Source organism: Trematomus bernacchii, unplaced genomic scaffold, assembly GCF_902827165.1.
Source record: "Trematomus bernacchii unplaced genomic scaffold, fTreBer1.1, whole genome shotgun sequence".
Taxonomy (NCBI): Eukaryota; Metazoa; Chordata; class Actinopteri; order Perciformes; family Nototheniidae; genus Trematomus; species Trematomus bernacchii.
The window spans coordinates 132,350-149,849 of NW_022987872.1; the positions used below are offsets into that span (position 1 = coordinate 132,350).

Here is a 17,500-nt window from a genome sequence, read left to right on the forward strand (position 1 = left end):
AGAAGAGGGGACACATGTTGATGTAGAAGAGACATGAAGAAGAGGGGACACATGTTGATGTAGAAGAGACATGAAGAAGAGGGGACACATGTTGATGTAGAAGAGACATGAAGAAGAGGGGACACATGTTGATGTAGAAGAGACATGAAGAAGAGGGGACACATGTTGATGTAGAAGAGACATGAAGAAGAGGGGGACACATGTTGATGTAGAAGAGACATGAAGAAGAGGGGACACATGTTGATGAAGAAGAGACATGAAGAAGGACACAGAAGGGGGAACACACTGTTGATGTAGAAGAGACATGAAGAAGAGGGGACACATGTTGATGTAGAAGAGACATGAAGAAGAGGGGACACATGTTGATGAAGAAGAGACATGAAGAAGAGGGGACACATGTTGATGAAGAAGAGACATGAAGAAGAGGGGACACATGTTGATGAAGAAGAGACATGAAGAAGAGGGGACACATGTTGATGAAGAAGAGACATGAAGAAGAGGGGACACATGTTGATGAAGAAGAGACATGAAGAAGAGGGGACACATGTTGATGTAGAAGAGACATGAAGAAGAGGGGACACATGTTGATGTAGAAGAGACATGAAGAAGAGGGGACAACATGTTGATGTAGAAGAGACATGAAGAAGAGGGGACACATGTTGATGTAGAAGAGACATGAAGAAGAGGGGACACATGTTGATGTAGAAGAGACATGAAGAAGAGGGGACACATGTTGATGAAGAAGAGACATGAAGAAGAGGGGACACATGTTGATGAAGAAGAGACATGAAGAAGAGGGGACACATGTTGATGTAGAAGAGACATGAAGAAGAGGGGACACATGTTGATGTAGAAGAGACATGAAGAAGAGGGGACACATGTTGATGAAGAAGAGACATGAAGAAGAGGGGACACATGTTGATGAAGAAGAGACATGAAGAAGAGGGGACACATGTTGATGAAGAAGAGACATGAAGAAGAGGGGACACATGTTGATGTAGAAGAGACATGAAGAAGAGGGGACACGTGTTGATGAAGAAGAGACATGAAGAAGAGGGGACACATGTTGATGTAGAAGAGACATGAAGAAGAGGGGACACATGTTGATGAAGAAGAGACATGAAGAAGAGGGGGACACATGTTGATGTAGAAGAGACATGAGGAAGAGGGGACACATGTTGATGTAGAAGAGACATGAAGAAGAGGGGACACATGTTGATGTAGAAGAGACATGAAGAAGAGGGGACACATGTTGATGTAGAAGAGACATGAAGAAGAGGGGACACATGTTGATGTAGAAGAGACATGAAGAAGAGGGGACACATGTTGATGAAGAAGAGACATGAAGAAGAGGGGACACATGTTGATGTAGAAGAGACATGAAGAAGAGGGGACACATGTTGATGTAGAAGAGACATGAAGAAGAGGGGACACATGTTGATGAAGAAGAGACATGAAGAAGAGGGGACACATGTTGATGTAGAAGAGACATGAAGAAGAGGGGACACATGTTGATGTAGAAGAGACATGTGTCCCCTCTGTGTGAAGAGAGAGTCTCTTTACACAGAGGGGACACATGTTGATGAAGAAGAGACATGAAGAAGAGGCGACACATGTTGATGAAGAAGAGACATGAAGAAGAGGATTTTAAATAATAGGTGACCTTTAATCAGAAATGTACTACAACACTGACTGCAGGTGTTTGTCTGTCAGGAGGAAGAGGACGGTTCTGATGAAGACTCAGTGATGGTCTCCATGACACTTGACCCCCCCGCAGAGGAGGACGTGGACCCGACCTTCGTGTCTCCGATCGTTGAAGTGAAACCCGTCCAGCAGCAGGCGGACCTGGCTGTCAGCAGCCTGCACGAGGCCAGCAGGTCCCTCTACATACTCTCATTATTCATGTCATTAGTGGTATTATTATATTATCATTTATTATGTTAAGTATTTCTCCAATACTAAAATCGCCGTTTTTCTTTCTCTTTAAACTATTCATTGATAACACTTGACATTAAGGTGCACTTATTCACCATCAACTAGTTGTTCATTCACATATTAGAGTCAAACTACTAGCTTATTGGTTATGAACGAGACTTCACTTTAGAATAAGGAATATATTCTGAGTTAGAAAAACCACATTTTTAGTTATTTCGACACAATTAACACTTTAGTTTCATGTCTGTTCACATAAAAATAGACCATATTTGTTAAGTGTTATTATGGGAGAATTATATATATATATATTATAATGTATTATCAAAATTATTCCTCTAATACCAAATGGCTATTTGTCTTTCTCTTAAAACTATGAATGGTAACACTTTATATTAAGGTACACATATTCACCATCAACTAGTTGCATAATAGCAGCCCTTTATTAGTCATTATTAAACACGTATTAATGCCTTATTCTACATGACCATATTCTACAAGTAATAAGCCATTAGTTGAGAGTTTTTCCTCAATAACCCTCTAAGTAGTGCTGATTTGTTGCAAGTGAGGAAGTTGTTGAACATGAGTTTGGGTCTTAATATGCTCTGATCAATATGGGCCTAATGAGGCAGCAGTACCACAAGAATAGTAATTCTCCCATAATAACACTTAACATATATGATCTATTCTTATGTAACAAGACATGAAACAAGTGTTAATTGTGTCAAAATAACAAAGAAATTGGTGTTTCTAACTCAGAATATGTTCCTTATTCTAAAGTGAAGTCTCGTTCATAACCAATGAGCTAGTAGTTTGACTCTAATATGCATTTTAATGAACAACTAGTTGATGGTGAATATGTGTACCTTAATGTAAAGTGTTACTAAAATAAGGAACATATGAGTTATATTTGTTAAGTGTTATTATGGGAGAATTACTATTCTTGTGGTACTGCTGCCTCATTAGGCCCATATTGAGCATATTAAGACCAAGACTCATGTTCAACAACTTCCTTACTTGCAATCAATCAGCACTAATTAGAGGGTTATTGAGGAAAAACTCTCAACTAATGGCTTATTACTTATAGAATACGGTCATGTAGAATAAGGCATTAATAAGTGTTTTATAATGACTAATAAAGAGCCAATATACTGCTAACATGAATGTTAATCAACAACTAGTTGATGGTGAATATGTGTACCTTAATATAAAGTGTTAGCCTATTATTTAAAGTCCTTATCATCGTCTCTCCTCACCGTCCTGGTTCAGGTCTCAGCTGCTTCAGAGTCTCCGTGAGACGAGAGGCGAGAAGAAGACCAGACGGAAAGTTCTGAGGCAGTTCGAGGACGAGTTTTACCGTCAGACCGGGAGGTGAGACTCCAAAACTCTTTCTACAGTTTCTGTTTAACTTCCTGTTTCTGTTTAACTTCCTGTTTCTGTTTTACTTCCTGTTTCTGTTTTACTTCCTGTTTTACAGCTGGTCTGGAACAGCCTCCCAGTACAAATCCGGACGGCTCAGTCTATTGAACTTTTTAAAAAGTTCAATAGAAACTAAAAACTCACCTCTTTGGCTTTTAATATTAGGCAAGTTTATTTATAGCACCTTTCAACACAAGGCAATTCAAAGTGCTTTGCAAAAATGAAAGACATTCAGAGCATTAACCTGTTAAGCTTTTTTTTTTCACAAAACTGTGTCTTCGGTCTTCTTAACATTTAACAAACTATTAATGTGTCATACACACTTAACGGGAAGAAACTCAGCTGACTGACGATATGAACCATTGTTATCGAAACAAAACACAAGTCTAACACCGAGCCTCTGAATTAGCTCTAAGCGTAAAACGCACTTAGCACATAACTCACGGTAGAAATATGTTATACTTCATCGGATCTGCACAAACTAGATATCATATGAAGTCTGAGATTCCACAGATTCCAATGGTATAAGTCTCATCACTGATCCACCAGAACTCAGGGCAGCGAAGGCGAAACCAGACAACACACGACTTAGCTTTACGGGGCCAAAACGGCAAATACGTCTTACCTTTGCTGTTTCTGATCAAAGTTATGTTCAATGGCATTAAAACAGATATAAACGCTGCTGAACGTTAATCCAATGGATAATCCAATGTGTCTGAGTCACTTTGAAATGATTTCTGATAATCCATCATCATATTTATGATCAATAAACCTAGTTTTCAGTTTTCAGAGCGTAACGTAGCTTTCGGTTTGGGCAAACTGCGTGCGCATCACTCTCACTCCTCAATGGTAACGTGAAGGAGGATTTAGGAACTTCCCCTTCGATTCTATTGGCTCTAACGGTCAGAAAGAGGTGTCAATCACCAAAATCGACCGATGGGTTCCAGAGATATGGAAAATGCACCCAAATGACCCCAGAAGTGTTTTCTTGTCTCTCTAAAAAGGTCAAATGTCACTTGTTTTGCATCAATCTTGATACTTATTATATGTTATAGTTTGGATTCCTAAAGCTTTTAGTCTCCGATCCCATCATCCAAGGGTAGTTTTCACTACCCGGAACGGAAACTATAATTTAAATTGTTTTACTATGTTCAATCTGAATTCTCTTTAAAATAAAAACATCTATATTGATTCTGACTGTTCTACATCCAGCTCACAGGTTTATCATTACTTTGAGAACAAAGATTATTAATTTAACCCTTTTAGAAGTGAAGATATGGTCATTTGTTCTGGGAATGGCATTTTGGAGCCTGAGACCTGAAAAACAGGCTCAGAGCTTAAGAGGTTAATAAGAGACATATTATAAAATGGCATAACAAAAATTATAATAACACAGGTACATGAATAAAAGTTACAGTGCAGTGTGGGATATGAATAGTTGAATTAAAAGCAGCGTTCAAAATAAAAGTCTTTAGCCTGGAGACTACTAGTTGAACATAACATTTTGACGTTTTTATATGTTTCTCTATGTTATTGTGCTTTTTATCATGTTTTTAATTATTGTTTTATTATTTTACTCCTATCGTGTTATATTGTATTTGTTCCCTGTACAGCACTTTGTTTTAAATGTGCAATATATATGTGTTTTTTGTAAATTGTGTAACTTTTTTTATTATAATTCTTTTTTTATCTGTAATATTTTATTGTATATATGCTGTAGGTAACACTAAGCTGTCTTTGGCTCTTTCCTGCTGTAACAAAGTACATTTCCTCTCTATGGGACTGATGAAGGTCTTCTGATTCTGATCTGATTCAGATTCTGATAAACATTGAGATTGTTCTCTGAGGTTTCTCTTGTTTCTCCCGTCAGGATCTGCCAGAAGGAGGACCGCAGTCCGATGAAGGAGGAGTACCAGGAGTACAAACAGCTGAAGGCCAAACTCCGCCTGCTGGAGGTGCTTCTCAGCAAACAGGAAGTCCAGCTCGGCAGACAGGAAGTCACTAAAAAACACATGTGAATCTCTCAGAAACTCTGCCAAACGAGACCAAAGCTCCCGAGAGGAGGAAAGGTCTTTTATTTTCCCGACCAGAGGACAGGAAGTGGTGCGACGACGCGCTGTTACTCTCCGACGTTTCTTCATATCGCAGCTACGTTAGCTGCAAAACGAGCGGAAAACGTCCATGGATTGCAATCTGATAATCTAGATTTTTGCTGATAAAAATAAACTCCCAAGGTTTGGAGAAAAAATCTCATGCATGGTAACATTCAAATGATTGATGCCTTTTCTTTAATAAAGGCCGCTCGAGTGTTGGTAGGAACATTTCAGTTTCAGTCGTTTACTCTGAGACTTCTTTACGGCGGCCCACAGCTGCCAGATATAAAAACACAAATGTGCCAAAACACATGCATGTCTCCTCAAGTTGCTGAATGTTCTCTAAACGCTGCATGTGTTGTCAAGTTGATGGAGATGTTTCTTCATGTGGAACATTTGGGGTTTTATATCTGCATCCTTTCTGAAGCTGCAGCCGATTCTCCGTACCTCTCACCACTTCCTCTCTGAACTGTAGAAACTGTAAATACTTCAGAAAAGTTTTATAATAATCTGTCAGTGGAAACCAGCAGTGTGTATTAATCTACCTGCAGCTTCCTCTCCATCCTGTTTGATTCATTGGACCAAATCTTTATTTTATACTTGATGTGTGTGCGTGAGCTGGAAGCACTTTAATGGAAAAAGAGACTTTATTTATGAACTGAAAAGCGTTTGGGACGAAGATGCAATGTAGAGATAACTGTTTGTGTCGCAGAGAGATGCATCTGTGTTTATATCATAGCACGCATTTATTTTTATCCAGATGTTTGGTATGCAACAAGGTGCTGGTGATCTATATTTAAAGAGAGAAGAGGGAACGAAAATAATTTTACAGCCGTCTAAAATGTGTCCGGTGGATCGTGAGAGCATGAAGACAGCGTTACAGAAAGTCTCTCTGAGTTTCCTCCGTATTTAAACACAGCAAACTTCAATCAGAGCGATCCTTCTGCACTTTCTGCCTTTTATCAAATCAACAACACAAGCATAATGTAAAGTTCGTCCTCCTGTAGGAGCGTTCCTCGGATCCCAACGGTTCCTAACGCTCATTTTTATCTGTATCCAACAACGGATAAACCCACGAAGCTTCGACCAAATATTACGTTAACTTCCAAAGTTATTTGCATAAATTAAACACATTTTGGAGATCTAAACTTTTCATTTTTTTAAGTTTACTATTCATTAAACAGATGTTTATTTGATAAGATATTCTCCAGAACTACATCGTTTCTGAAAAGAGACTAATTTATGGAATCTGACGCTCGATTTTAAATCTGAATCTGCAGCTTTGATCCAGATTAAATCCTGGCCTCTGGACGGAGAGATGTTTTCAGTTTCCTCTGAGGTTAAACCTCCGTGTTGGTGTCACTGTATTCATGCTGTGAATATTAAACTGCATCCTGTTGTTCCACACAGACCAGTTTCAAATAAATATTTTTGATATCAACACAGTCTGGTGAGTTTCATTGTCATGTTGGAATCAGCACGGTGTAACCTGAAGGTGATTTAAATGTTCTTGCAGAAATATGATATGCATATATGAATGCATGTAAATGCTAAATGTTCACTTTAGTGTTTCAGGTTTCTTCCAGAGCAGAGGACCCAATGAAATCCTTAAAGTTATTATTTTTTCTACCACCAGATGAATCGCATTTTTTGGGACTGAACGTTTATCAAAAGTTGTTTTTTTATAAATTTTATTTTTTCAGGTCTATTAAACAATGTTATATTTTTTGGGTCCTGATAGAAAGTCGGCCAATTTGGATTTAATGGCAAGTTTTTGCACTTTTTGAGTTTTCTGTTTGCAGTTATTTGCAAATCAACTTTTATTTGTCATTTCGTTTTAGTCAACATGTTTATTCAACATTACATTAATCAGTTTACAGTACATGATTCATATTTGATATCTTGATTCCAGTATTTATAGACATGTTTGAATCATCAGATATAATACTCTCCGTTGATAATGAATTTCACTACAGCTGTTCCTAAAGTCCCTTTAGGTGAACCTCGCTGCAGACGATGATGTCACTGGTAGTAAAAGCTGTCGGTGACGGTGAAGACGTCGGACGTCCCTTCGTACGGCTTGAAGACGTTCTTCTTCTCTTTGAAGTTTCCAAAGTGTTTGATCCTGTAGGAGCCGCTGGGCACCGCCACCGGGATGAACCAATCCACGGTGGCTTTACTGCGCTGGAACGAACCCTTCAGCCAATGAAACCTGCAGAGAGACGTCCAACTCAAACACTGCAGGGGTCTAAATATGAATGTATTTACTTTGGTTCCTTTATTACTTTTTGCTGGACTAAACATACACTTTGGGCTCATTTTTTTATATTTATACAATTTTTATAGTTTTTGTCAAAATCATGAATTTATTTTTTATAACAAAATGTTTCAGTTACTTTTATGATGCAGGACTTACTAAATTACATGCTAACGTACCTGGTTTCCCATGATGCATCAGTGTAAACGACCTCCCAGGTGTTTGTCCGGTTGTCGTGAATCTCAACAGTTACAAAAGTTTTATCTCTCTGTAACGACAGACGACAGGTTAGAGAGGACTGGAAAACAAAGACGGTGACACAAATAAATAAAGCAGATTTTGTTCTTACGATGTCTCCAGAGTTTCTTGGGTTTCCTGCTACGAACGTGACGGAGACAACATCCCCCTGAAACAAATATTAAAGTACTTTAATTCATGTTTTTCCACATAGAAACAGAAGGGTGTCGTCAACATAACGAGGGTAGAAAACCTTTTTAGTATAAAACCTGAAAGGGCAAATTAAAACAGTTTAATCCATAATCATTCAGATAGAAACAGCAGGGTGTCGTCGGCATAATGACGGTAGAAAACCTTAAACCCTAAAAGGAATGGGGCCCAGTATGGAGCCCTGAGGGACGCCACAGAGGATGATTTATGATTTGAAATGTCCCACCGGTCTGTAGACGGGGAGAACCTGCTGCAGGACGTCTCCAAAGCTGGTGTTCACGGGTTTCCTGTCAATGCTCGGTGCAGGAAGCAGATTGAAGAGTTTCTCCGTGAAGAAAGGCGGCTCTGGGCCGACCGGCAGCTCCGACACCCGGTCCTGCAAACAGACATCCAAACACTGTAAGTACCGTTGGTGTTCGAGGACTTAAGTTGTTTAGTTGTTTATATTTTGTCAAGTTGTCAACATTAAGGTGTAATCTCAATAATGAAAGCGGGTTTTTTGTCATTTTAACTCAAAACAAGACTAAAATAAATGAAGGTAAAACATTTCTAATATCTCAGGAACATTTTTAGCCAAAAAAATTCAATAATTTAAGAATAATAATTTAATAAATAACACATTTAAAATTAAGGTTGGAATTTTCCTGAGGAATACATTTGAAATATTTAGAAAAAATTCCCAACTATTTAAGTTCAAAGTATGCTTTTATTTTGGAGATTTTCTAACTTTTCTCTTCTATTTGTACAAGTTATTTTTGCAAATGATACCAACTTCAGTTTTTCTAAATGAAAATGTCAGTCTCACCTGTGCGATGGCTCTGGCCAGCCCTCTGTATTTCTGCAGGTACGCACTGAGCGTGTGCGGACCGTAGATGGTGGACGCGCCTTCGTACCGCTGCACCTGGAAACAAACAACAACAATGCACTTAGAATTATTTACACTTTGTTTCCCAGAAATCCTGTATATTCTATTTTTTTCTGTGTGTTTTCTTTACAACTGAGCCTCTGCTGTTTGTACCTGGTACTCTTCGAAGGTGGTGATGTAGTGCGTGTAGATGTTACTGAGGCCGGCGATCACCACCTCCGAGTCCCTGAACGCACCCTCCGACTGCAGCTCCGAACACACACACACACACACACACACACACACACACACACACACACACACACACACACACACACACACACACACTAACACCACACACACACACACACACACACACACACACACACACACACACGCACGCACACACACCACACACACACACACACACACACACACACACAACACACACACACACACACACACACACACACACACCACACACACGCACGCACACACACACACACACACACACACACCACACACGCACGCACGCACACACACACACACACACATCACACAGTATGATCACATGACCTGTTGCAGGTGTGTTGATGTGTTGTGTCCTCGTTGTGTCTCACCTGTTTGACGGCTTCTCTTAACCTCCTCCCCGACATGGTGCTGAAATATAAAAGGACAAAATATAACAAGACAAATATAAATGAATATTTCACATGTATTTTTTTATTTAAAGTTAATAGTGTCTTAAAAAAACACTAGAAAATAAATGTTATTTTTAAGTATTTCTTTACATCTAACGTCCACAATACCCCATTTATATCATATCATATGAAACTCATTTTGGAAAAACTACAATTCTATCTCCATGTATATATATACCTGTATAAAGTCCTCAGTGGTTGAATACTCAACTACTACTCAGATTATGAATACAAGATGAAATAACATTTTTTTTAAGTATTTGATTTTTATATTATTATTATTAAAGTGTTTTACGTCATCTCTCCAGGAACGGCCACCACAGCTACAGAGCCGACGGTGATGATCTGAACGTCAACGATCTGAGGATGCCAGGGCAGAGGCCAGTTCATCTACACACACACACACACACACACACACACACACACACACACACACACACACACACACACACACACACACACACACACACACAACACACACACACACACACACACACACACCACCCACACACACACACACACACACACACACACACACACACACACACACACACACACACACACACACACACACACACATATACATATATCGGTTGTGATATTTATAAGATTTTCCCACTCAATTTTTTTTGTTAGAAGAAGAGATTTTATTATTTGTATTTTTTTGTACGTTTCCAAAGTTTGGAAGGATATTTTAGTTTTCTCTTTTTTTTCTTACGTGTGAAGATTTTTTTTAAATGCTCTACTTTTTCCCGAATAATTCTTGAATAATTTTTAGATTTATTTTAAAGTTTCCAAAGTTTTTGCGATTTTTCCGTTTTTGAAATGTTCCCACATTCTCCAGTTTCACTCGAACCTTTTTTGGAATAATTTTAGATTTTTTATTTTATTTTTCAAAGTTTCCAAAGATTGTTGTGATGTTTCCACTCATGTTATTTTAGGGCACATTTAAATAACGACAACAAATACCAAAATGTTTAACCCTCGGTGTGAAAGCGCCTCACCTCCCCGGTGTTGAACAGGATGGGTTTGGGATGATGGCATGCCTTCGACTGATTGGATGGCTCCCCCACCAGAGCGTCTCTGATCCCGTCCCAGAACGGGTCGCCCTCCACAGCGCCTAAAGAGAGAGAGGCGGGATAGTGGGATTCAAACCAGAATGATGGAGGAAATACATTATAATGACCTTGAGTATAATGACGTTAGAATGAATGTACAATCACCCTGAGTAAAGTTGAGGTCTCCTCCTCCGTCTGTCGTTCCTGCTGCAAAACTGTGACCCAGAGCTGGTTTACATGTACTGGCCTGAAGGTTCAAGATTCAAGATTCAAGGCTTTGACATCCTTTGTAAATTAGCTACAGTGTAGATGTGTCAATGAAAAACTTAGGTCACAGGCTCCTCCAACAGTGCAACATATATATAGGACATAAAACAAATAAAACAGATAAAATAGTGCAAGTAAATAAAAATAAAATAGAATAGAAATAGTGATTAAATAAAAAAATAATAATGCACTGAAATCCAAAGAGAAAAAAAAAACATAACAGATAATTCTGAATTTCTACTTCTGCTTTTCCTCTCTTTTATCTCCCTTGAGTTTGAAAAAGCTTGAGCTACACATGCTAACGTGGCTAAAACCTGTTCTCCATTATGTGTGTGTTGCTGACCGTGTGTGTGGCGTTGATCTGGACAGTAACGTCCGTCATGTTGACCCACTGATGGGCCAAGTGCAGGACACCTGTAACCTCTTCCACTGCAGTACCATACAGCTCCTGCAGGGGGCATATAATACACACACACACACACACACACACACACACACACACACACACACACACACACACACACACATGCTTGTCAGATCAATTGACTGAATTTGATAACCTCCAATAAAGGGTCCCCACAAAGCACTACGTGAAAATGGCACCCCACAATGTACTAAGAACAAGTATTTTAATTGTTTCTATTTTTTGTATTTATCCCTTGTAGCTCTCTTCAAAAAAGTTGCTCTGACGGGCTGAGTGGACACAACGGATGTAAAATAATACAAATAATATTTTCCACTTCCACTGAATTAAATCTTTAACCAACTTCAGTCCTGAAAACTGCCAAAGAAATGTATTTCAGATTTGTATCATTAAAAGCCCTTTTTTAACCAAATGTAGCAATATTTGAATTATTGCTACTGTAATTATGTACAGTAAAGGTTAGGTACATATTAATCTATCACACACACACACGCACGCACGCACACACACACACACACACACACCACACACACCACACACACACACACACACACACACACACACACACACACACACACACACACACACACACACACACACACACACACACACACACACACACACCTTGGCCTTCATGTAGATGCTGTGTCCGATGATCCTCGTGCTCTCGAACATGTCGGCTCCAGGTCCGAACGCCCCACACTGCTTAGTCTAAAACACACACACACACACCGTTTATGGTCTGCTATGTGTGTGTGTGTGTGTGTGTGTGTGTGTATGTGTATGTGTTTGTGTGTGTTTACCCCTCCCACGGGACAGGAGCTGTTCAGGTAGTCGCAGGGCAGCCCGGTGTTCATGCAGTGAGGACCTTTGGTGTTCGGACTGACGTCTCCGAGATTACTGGATGAGAAACCAGCAACGAAACCTCCCTGTACACACACACACACACACACACACACACACCACACACCACACACACACACACACACACACACACCACCACACACACACACACACACACACCACACACACACACACACACACACACACACACACACACACACACAACACACACACACACACACACACACACACACACACCACACACCACACACACACACACAGTATGATCACATGACCTAAAGTTGGTTATGATATTTAAAAGATAGGATTATCGTTTGATGATAATCAAAATGTTGTGTAATGGCGCCCCCAGCTGTCCAGGTAGCTGTTAATACACAACTTAATTTAGCTGGAAATTCTGGATTTCCCCCCATTTTTCTCATGGTATGATCATTGTTTTTTATCCGAATAAAGGTAGACACAGTCATATTTAGTGTGCCGGCGCCCCCCACCTGTCCAGGCAGCTGCCCGCGGTTCTTGTCCTGCTCCAGCAGGTAGGAGGCGTATCCCATGTTGTCGCTGCTCACCATCCGGTTGGTGTAGTTCATGCTGACGGCGTGCACCGCAAACCAGCTGTGTGTGTGGGGGCATAAACATTGTCATCATAACAGTGTCGTGTCAAATTATCATATAAACATGTAAAACATATAGTCTTATACTCTGATTGCCTTTTACACTGTTAAATGGTATGTTTAGTCTTGTATGTGTTTAACAGAGACAGATGTTAAGGATTTACATTTCAGGAGGATAAAGGAAGTGAAAAAGGTGGATTTACAAATGGTTAAAGGACTGGAGGGTTTTATGGTTTAATGGTGGGGATGTTTAGATGATGCCTTAGAGAATTTTAGGGTGGGACCAGTAGATTTTCTCCATATATTGTGACTGTATTCTGGGTGCAGAACTTCTTCCTCCTCTGAGGATGAAGCTGCTCTGTTCCTGCATTTCAGATCCATTTCACTTTATATTGACATTCTTTATTTCTTTATTAAATATAACAAAAGACAAACTTTGTCCATGAATCATTTATCAGTTTCTCTGAAGAATTTCCTCCACAAACAGCAATCGTAGGAAATGATCATTTTAATAATAAGAAAGTAGGTAATATCCCGAAAATCCTCGACCCTAATCCTAGTCTGGGCCATTATTAATGTAATATTTTGTATAATGTAATATATCATGTATTTTACTACAATGATATTCAATTTAGATACTGCTATATTTTACTATATTTTTAAATATTTTTTAATGTTATAATAGTTTTCTATCTGTGTTTTTAATTTGTATTACTTTTATGTATGCACCACGACACCAAGTAAAATTCCTCGTACGTGTGAACCTACCTGGTGATAAACCTACCTGGTGATAAACCTACCTGGTGATAAACCTACCTGGTGATAAACCTACCTGGTGATAAACCTACCTGGTGATGAACCTACCTGGTGATGAACCTACCTGGTGATAAACCTACCTGGTGATGAACCTACCTGGTGATAAACCTACCTGGTGATAAACCTACCTGGTGATAAACCTACCTGGTGATAAACCTACCTGGTGATAAACCTACCTGGTGATGAACCTACCTGGTGATAACCTACCTGGTGATGAACCTACCTGGTGATAAACCTACCTGGTGATAAACCTACCTGGTGATGAACCTACCTGGTGATGAAACCTACCTGGTGATAACCTACCTGGTGATGAACCTACCTGGTGATAAACCTACCTGGTGATAACCTACCTGGTGATGAACCTACCTGGTGATGAACCTACCTGGTGATAAACCTACCTGGTGATAAACCTACCTGGTGATAAACCTACCTGGTGATGAACCTACCTGGTGATGAACCTACCTGGTGATAAACCTACCTGGTGATGAACCTGTTTCTGATTCTGATTAATATAATTTGTATGTTTTTTTTATTATTTCTGGCACATTTTTTACCAACAGTGGTCGTGATATTGATCAATTCTTACTAAAGGTGTGTTCTCACCTGAGCATACCGATGCCGTCTCCGTCCAGATCGGTGAACTTCAGAACCAGAACCTGTTTATCCGTGTTCCACTTATACCTGATGATCAATAACAACAACAAATCAATAACTTCTTCACTTAAAGTAATGGATTACTTTGTTCTCTGAGAGTTTGTGTACCTGTGTCTCTCGCTCTCGGGGTTGTTCAGGTACGAGTGAGGACTTCTGTTCAGGCTGCTGTCCTCCAGCTCCCCCCGACTCCGGAAGATCCTGCCCGGCCTAATGCTGCTGTGGGCTATGTCTATACTCTGGAAACAAGGTGATACTTTCATAAGTAGTCTGATGTTAATATGGGCTATGTCTATACTCTGGAAACAAGGCGATACTTTCAGAAGAAGTTTTATGTTAACTAAGGCTATGTCTATAGTCTGGAAACAAGGTGAAACTTTCAGAAGTACATTTGTATCTTTAGTAAGGTTATGTCTATATTATGTAGTTTTGAGAGTATGACCTTGTTTCCAGATGTATGTTATTATGGGTTATGTCTACACTCTGGAAACAAGGTGAGACTTTCAGAAGTACAGTTATATGTTAATATTGGCTATGTCTATACTCTGGAAACAAGGTGACACTTTCAGAAGTACAGTTTTATGTTGCGATGGGCTACTCTGGAAATAAGGTAGGAGTTTCAGAAGTACAGTTAATTGTTATTGGGGGCTATGACTAATCTCTAAAACATTATACTTGTAGGACTTTTATGATGGGTGATGTCTATATTCAGGAAAACAAGGTCATACTTGTAGAATTACAGTTGTTTTGTTATTATGGGCTGAGGCTATACTCAGTTTTATGTAATTATTGACTTTGTCTAAGTTTATACTCTGGAGAAAAGGTGATACTCCCAGTACAGTTTTATGTTATGATGTGCTATGACTAATCTCTAGAACATTATCCTTGTAGGACTTTTATGATGGGTGATATTCAGGATAACAAGGTCATACTTACAGAATGAAAGTCTTTGATCTTATGACCTGAGGCTATACTCAGTTTTATGTAATTATAGGCTATGTGTGAGTTTATACTTAATTTTTTAAGTTCATTTTTTAAATTTTTTCTTTTTGTATTACCTTTTATATAGTATATTTTAATATTGGTTAATATTGTCTGCTTATCTGTATTGCTGTGTTGCATTGTTGGAGAAGCATGTGACCTAAGATTTTCAACGACATAATTACTCTGTAGCTATGTTAGTTTGACAATAAAGAACCTTGAACCTTGAGACAAGGTGATACTTGGAGTACAGTTGTATGTTATGTTGGGCTCTGTCTAAACTCTGGACCTTAAATTAACCCCACCTTGACGATGCCGTTGACGAGCGGCTCGATGGACTCCTTCATGAAGCCTTTGCAGGAGATCATGAACAGCGTGTACTGGAAGTAGCCGGCCGGCCCGCTGTGGGTGTGCGTCCCGCTCAGAACCACGTTATCCTGCCGGTAGAGGTTCCCGTACTTCAGCTGCAGCGCCCGCAGGACCTGAACATTTAATCGAACACATTAGAACTGACTTTAAAGGTCCCCTATCATGCAAAATGCACTTTTTGATGTTTTGAATAAATATGTGTCCCCGGTGTGTCAGGAGACTCACAAAGTGTCAGAAAATACAACCCTCTCTCTTTTTGAGCAAAACACTTCAGAGACATGTTTTTTTATATATCTGAGACCTATAATATATGCCTAAAAATGGTTTGATAGGAGACCTTTAAAATGTATTTTGAAGTTATTTGCTATCGTTTCGAGAAAAATTGTTAATTGGGTTTCCACGGGCCCATGAAGAACATTTCTCGATTATTCTCCACATTTTTTTCATAAATACGTCCTCTAGTGTTTATATATAATATATGTTTAATTCTATACATTTCGTTTTTCATATTCTCATGTTGAAGTTTTGGGATTTGAGACCTTGGACATGTTGTGACCCCTTGTTAAAGAAACTGTTCATCTAAATTGGAGGACTTTTGGATGTAAAGGGGAATGTGAGAAATAACTAATAAAGAATAAGTTTAAAAAAAATAAACTTCTGAATATATTGTAAATAATTTAAGCCAGCTGTTCTTTTTTAGTAGTGTTTTAGATAATTATGAGATATTTTAAAGAGTTCCTCCTGGTTATACTTCTCAGTAAAGGCTTCATTAAAAAGTAATTAAGAGATTGTAATATATGTTTAAATGTATATTATATATATATATATATATATGTGTGTGTGTGTGTGTGTGTGTGTGTGTGTGTGTGTGTGTGTGTGTGTGTGTGTGTGTGTGTGTGTGTGTGTATTTTCACCTCCAGACGCAGCCTCTGTGAAATCATTCCCACGTCGGCGGTGACGAAGACGACTCTGCGCCTCCCGTCGTCGATGATGAAGGCTCTGCTGTACAGGCGGGTGTGAATCCCTGCAGCCGTCTGCTGAGGGACCGCATAACCCATCTACACACACACACACATGCATGCACACACGCACACACACACACACACACACACACACACACACACACACACACACACACACACACACACACACACACACACACACACACACACACACATTTTTCAATAATCTCTAAGGAAATACAATTTGACATCCTTTTGGTTACGCTTTGCCCCACCCCGTATGTTAGCCAATAACATGATAGACAGTTAAGTAACTATGAAATAAGAAATGAATTAAAATGAACATATATACATATATGCAATTTCTTCAAGACTTTGATTCTCTAGTTAAAAATACTCTTTGAGTCCTAAAACACATCCCTCCACCCCCATCTCTCTTGTGACCTAAGTTTCTCATTGCCATGTCTACACCGTAGCTAATGTGCAAATGACAATAAGGCCTCTCTCTTGTCTTGGTGTCTCCTCATGGCCCCCTGCTGGGTGTTATGGTCTCTAACTGAGTGTCCCCTCATGACCCCCTGCTGGTTGGTCTCTAACTGAGTGTCTCCTCATCGCCCCCTGCTGGTTGCTATGGTCTCTAACTGAGTGCTGATTGCTATGGTCTCTAACTGAATGTCTCCTCGTCGCCCCCTGCTGGTTGCTATGGTCTCTAACTGAGGGCTGGTTGTTCTGGTCTCTAACTGAGTGCTGGTTGCTATGGTCTCTAACTGAGTGCTGGTTGCTATGGTCTCTAACTGAGTGCTG

General features: G+C 39.5%; 2 protein-coding genes across 3 annotated transcripts in view; one reads left to right on the forward strand and one right to left on the reverse strand.

The window, feature by feature from the left end:
* LOC117469446 (protein FAM13A-like) overlaps nt 1-6,875 on the forward strand; it is a 19,085-nt gene extending 12,210 nt beyond the window's left edge. The window contains exons 9-11 of the mRNA XM_034113857.1: nt 1,714-1,877; nt 3,202-3,303; nt 5,222-6,875. Coding sequence (XP_033969748.1) covers nt 1,714-1,877; nt 3,202-3,303; nt 5,222-5,369 — 414 coding nt within the window. The 3' untranslated portion in view covers nt 5,370-6,875. The remainder of the gene's footprint in view (nt 1-1,713; nt 1,878-3,201; nt 3,304-5,221) is intronic.
* A 410-nt stretch (nt 6,876-7,285) lies between these two features.
* Nucleotides 7,286-17,500, reverse strand: part of asah2 (N-acylsphingosine amidohydrolase 2) — a 12,911-nt gene continuing 2,696 nt past the window's right edge. For both annotated transcript variants that reach the window (XM_034113848.1, XM_034113847.1), the window contains exons 4-21: nt 16,649-16,792; nt 15,671-15,847; nt 14,496-14,623; nt 14,337-14,414; nt 12,798-12,918; nt 12,246-12,371; nt 12,067-12,153; nt 11,362-11,466; nt 10,917-10,998; nt 10,698-10,813; nt 9,989-10,083; nt 9,614-9,652; nt 9,167-9,266; nt 8,954-9,049; nt 8,375-8,524; nt 8,051-8,107; nt 7,881-7,969; nt 7,286-7,656 (exon numbers count right to left, since the gene is read on the reverse strand). In XM_034113848.1, coding sequence (XP_033969739.1) covers nt 7,467-7,656; nt 7,881-7,969; nt 8,051-8,107; nt 8,375-8,524; nt 8,954-9,049; nt 9,167-9,266; nt 9,614-9,652; nt 9,989-10,083; nt 10,698-10,813; nt 10,917-10,998; nt 11,362-11,466; nt 12,067-12,153; nt 12,246-12,371; nt 12,798-12,918; nt 14,337-14,414; nt 14,496-14,623; nt 15,671-15,847; nt 16,649-16,792 — 1,980 coding nt within the window. In that variant the 3' untranslated portion in view covers nt 7,286-7,466. The remainder of the gene's footprint in view (nt 7,657-7,880; nt 7,970-8,050; nt 8,108-8,374; nt 8,525-8,953; nt 9,050-9,166; nt 9,267-9,613; nt 9,653-9,988; nt 10,084-10,697; nt 10,814-10,916; nt 10,999-11,361; nt 11,467-12,066; nt 12,154-12,245; nt 12,372-12,797; nt 12,919-14,336; nt 14,415-14,495; nt 14,624-15,670; nt 15,848-16,648; nt 16,793-17,500) is intronic.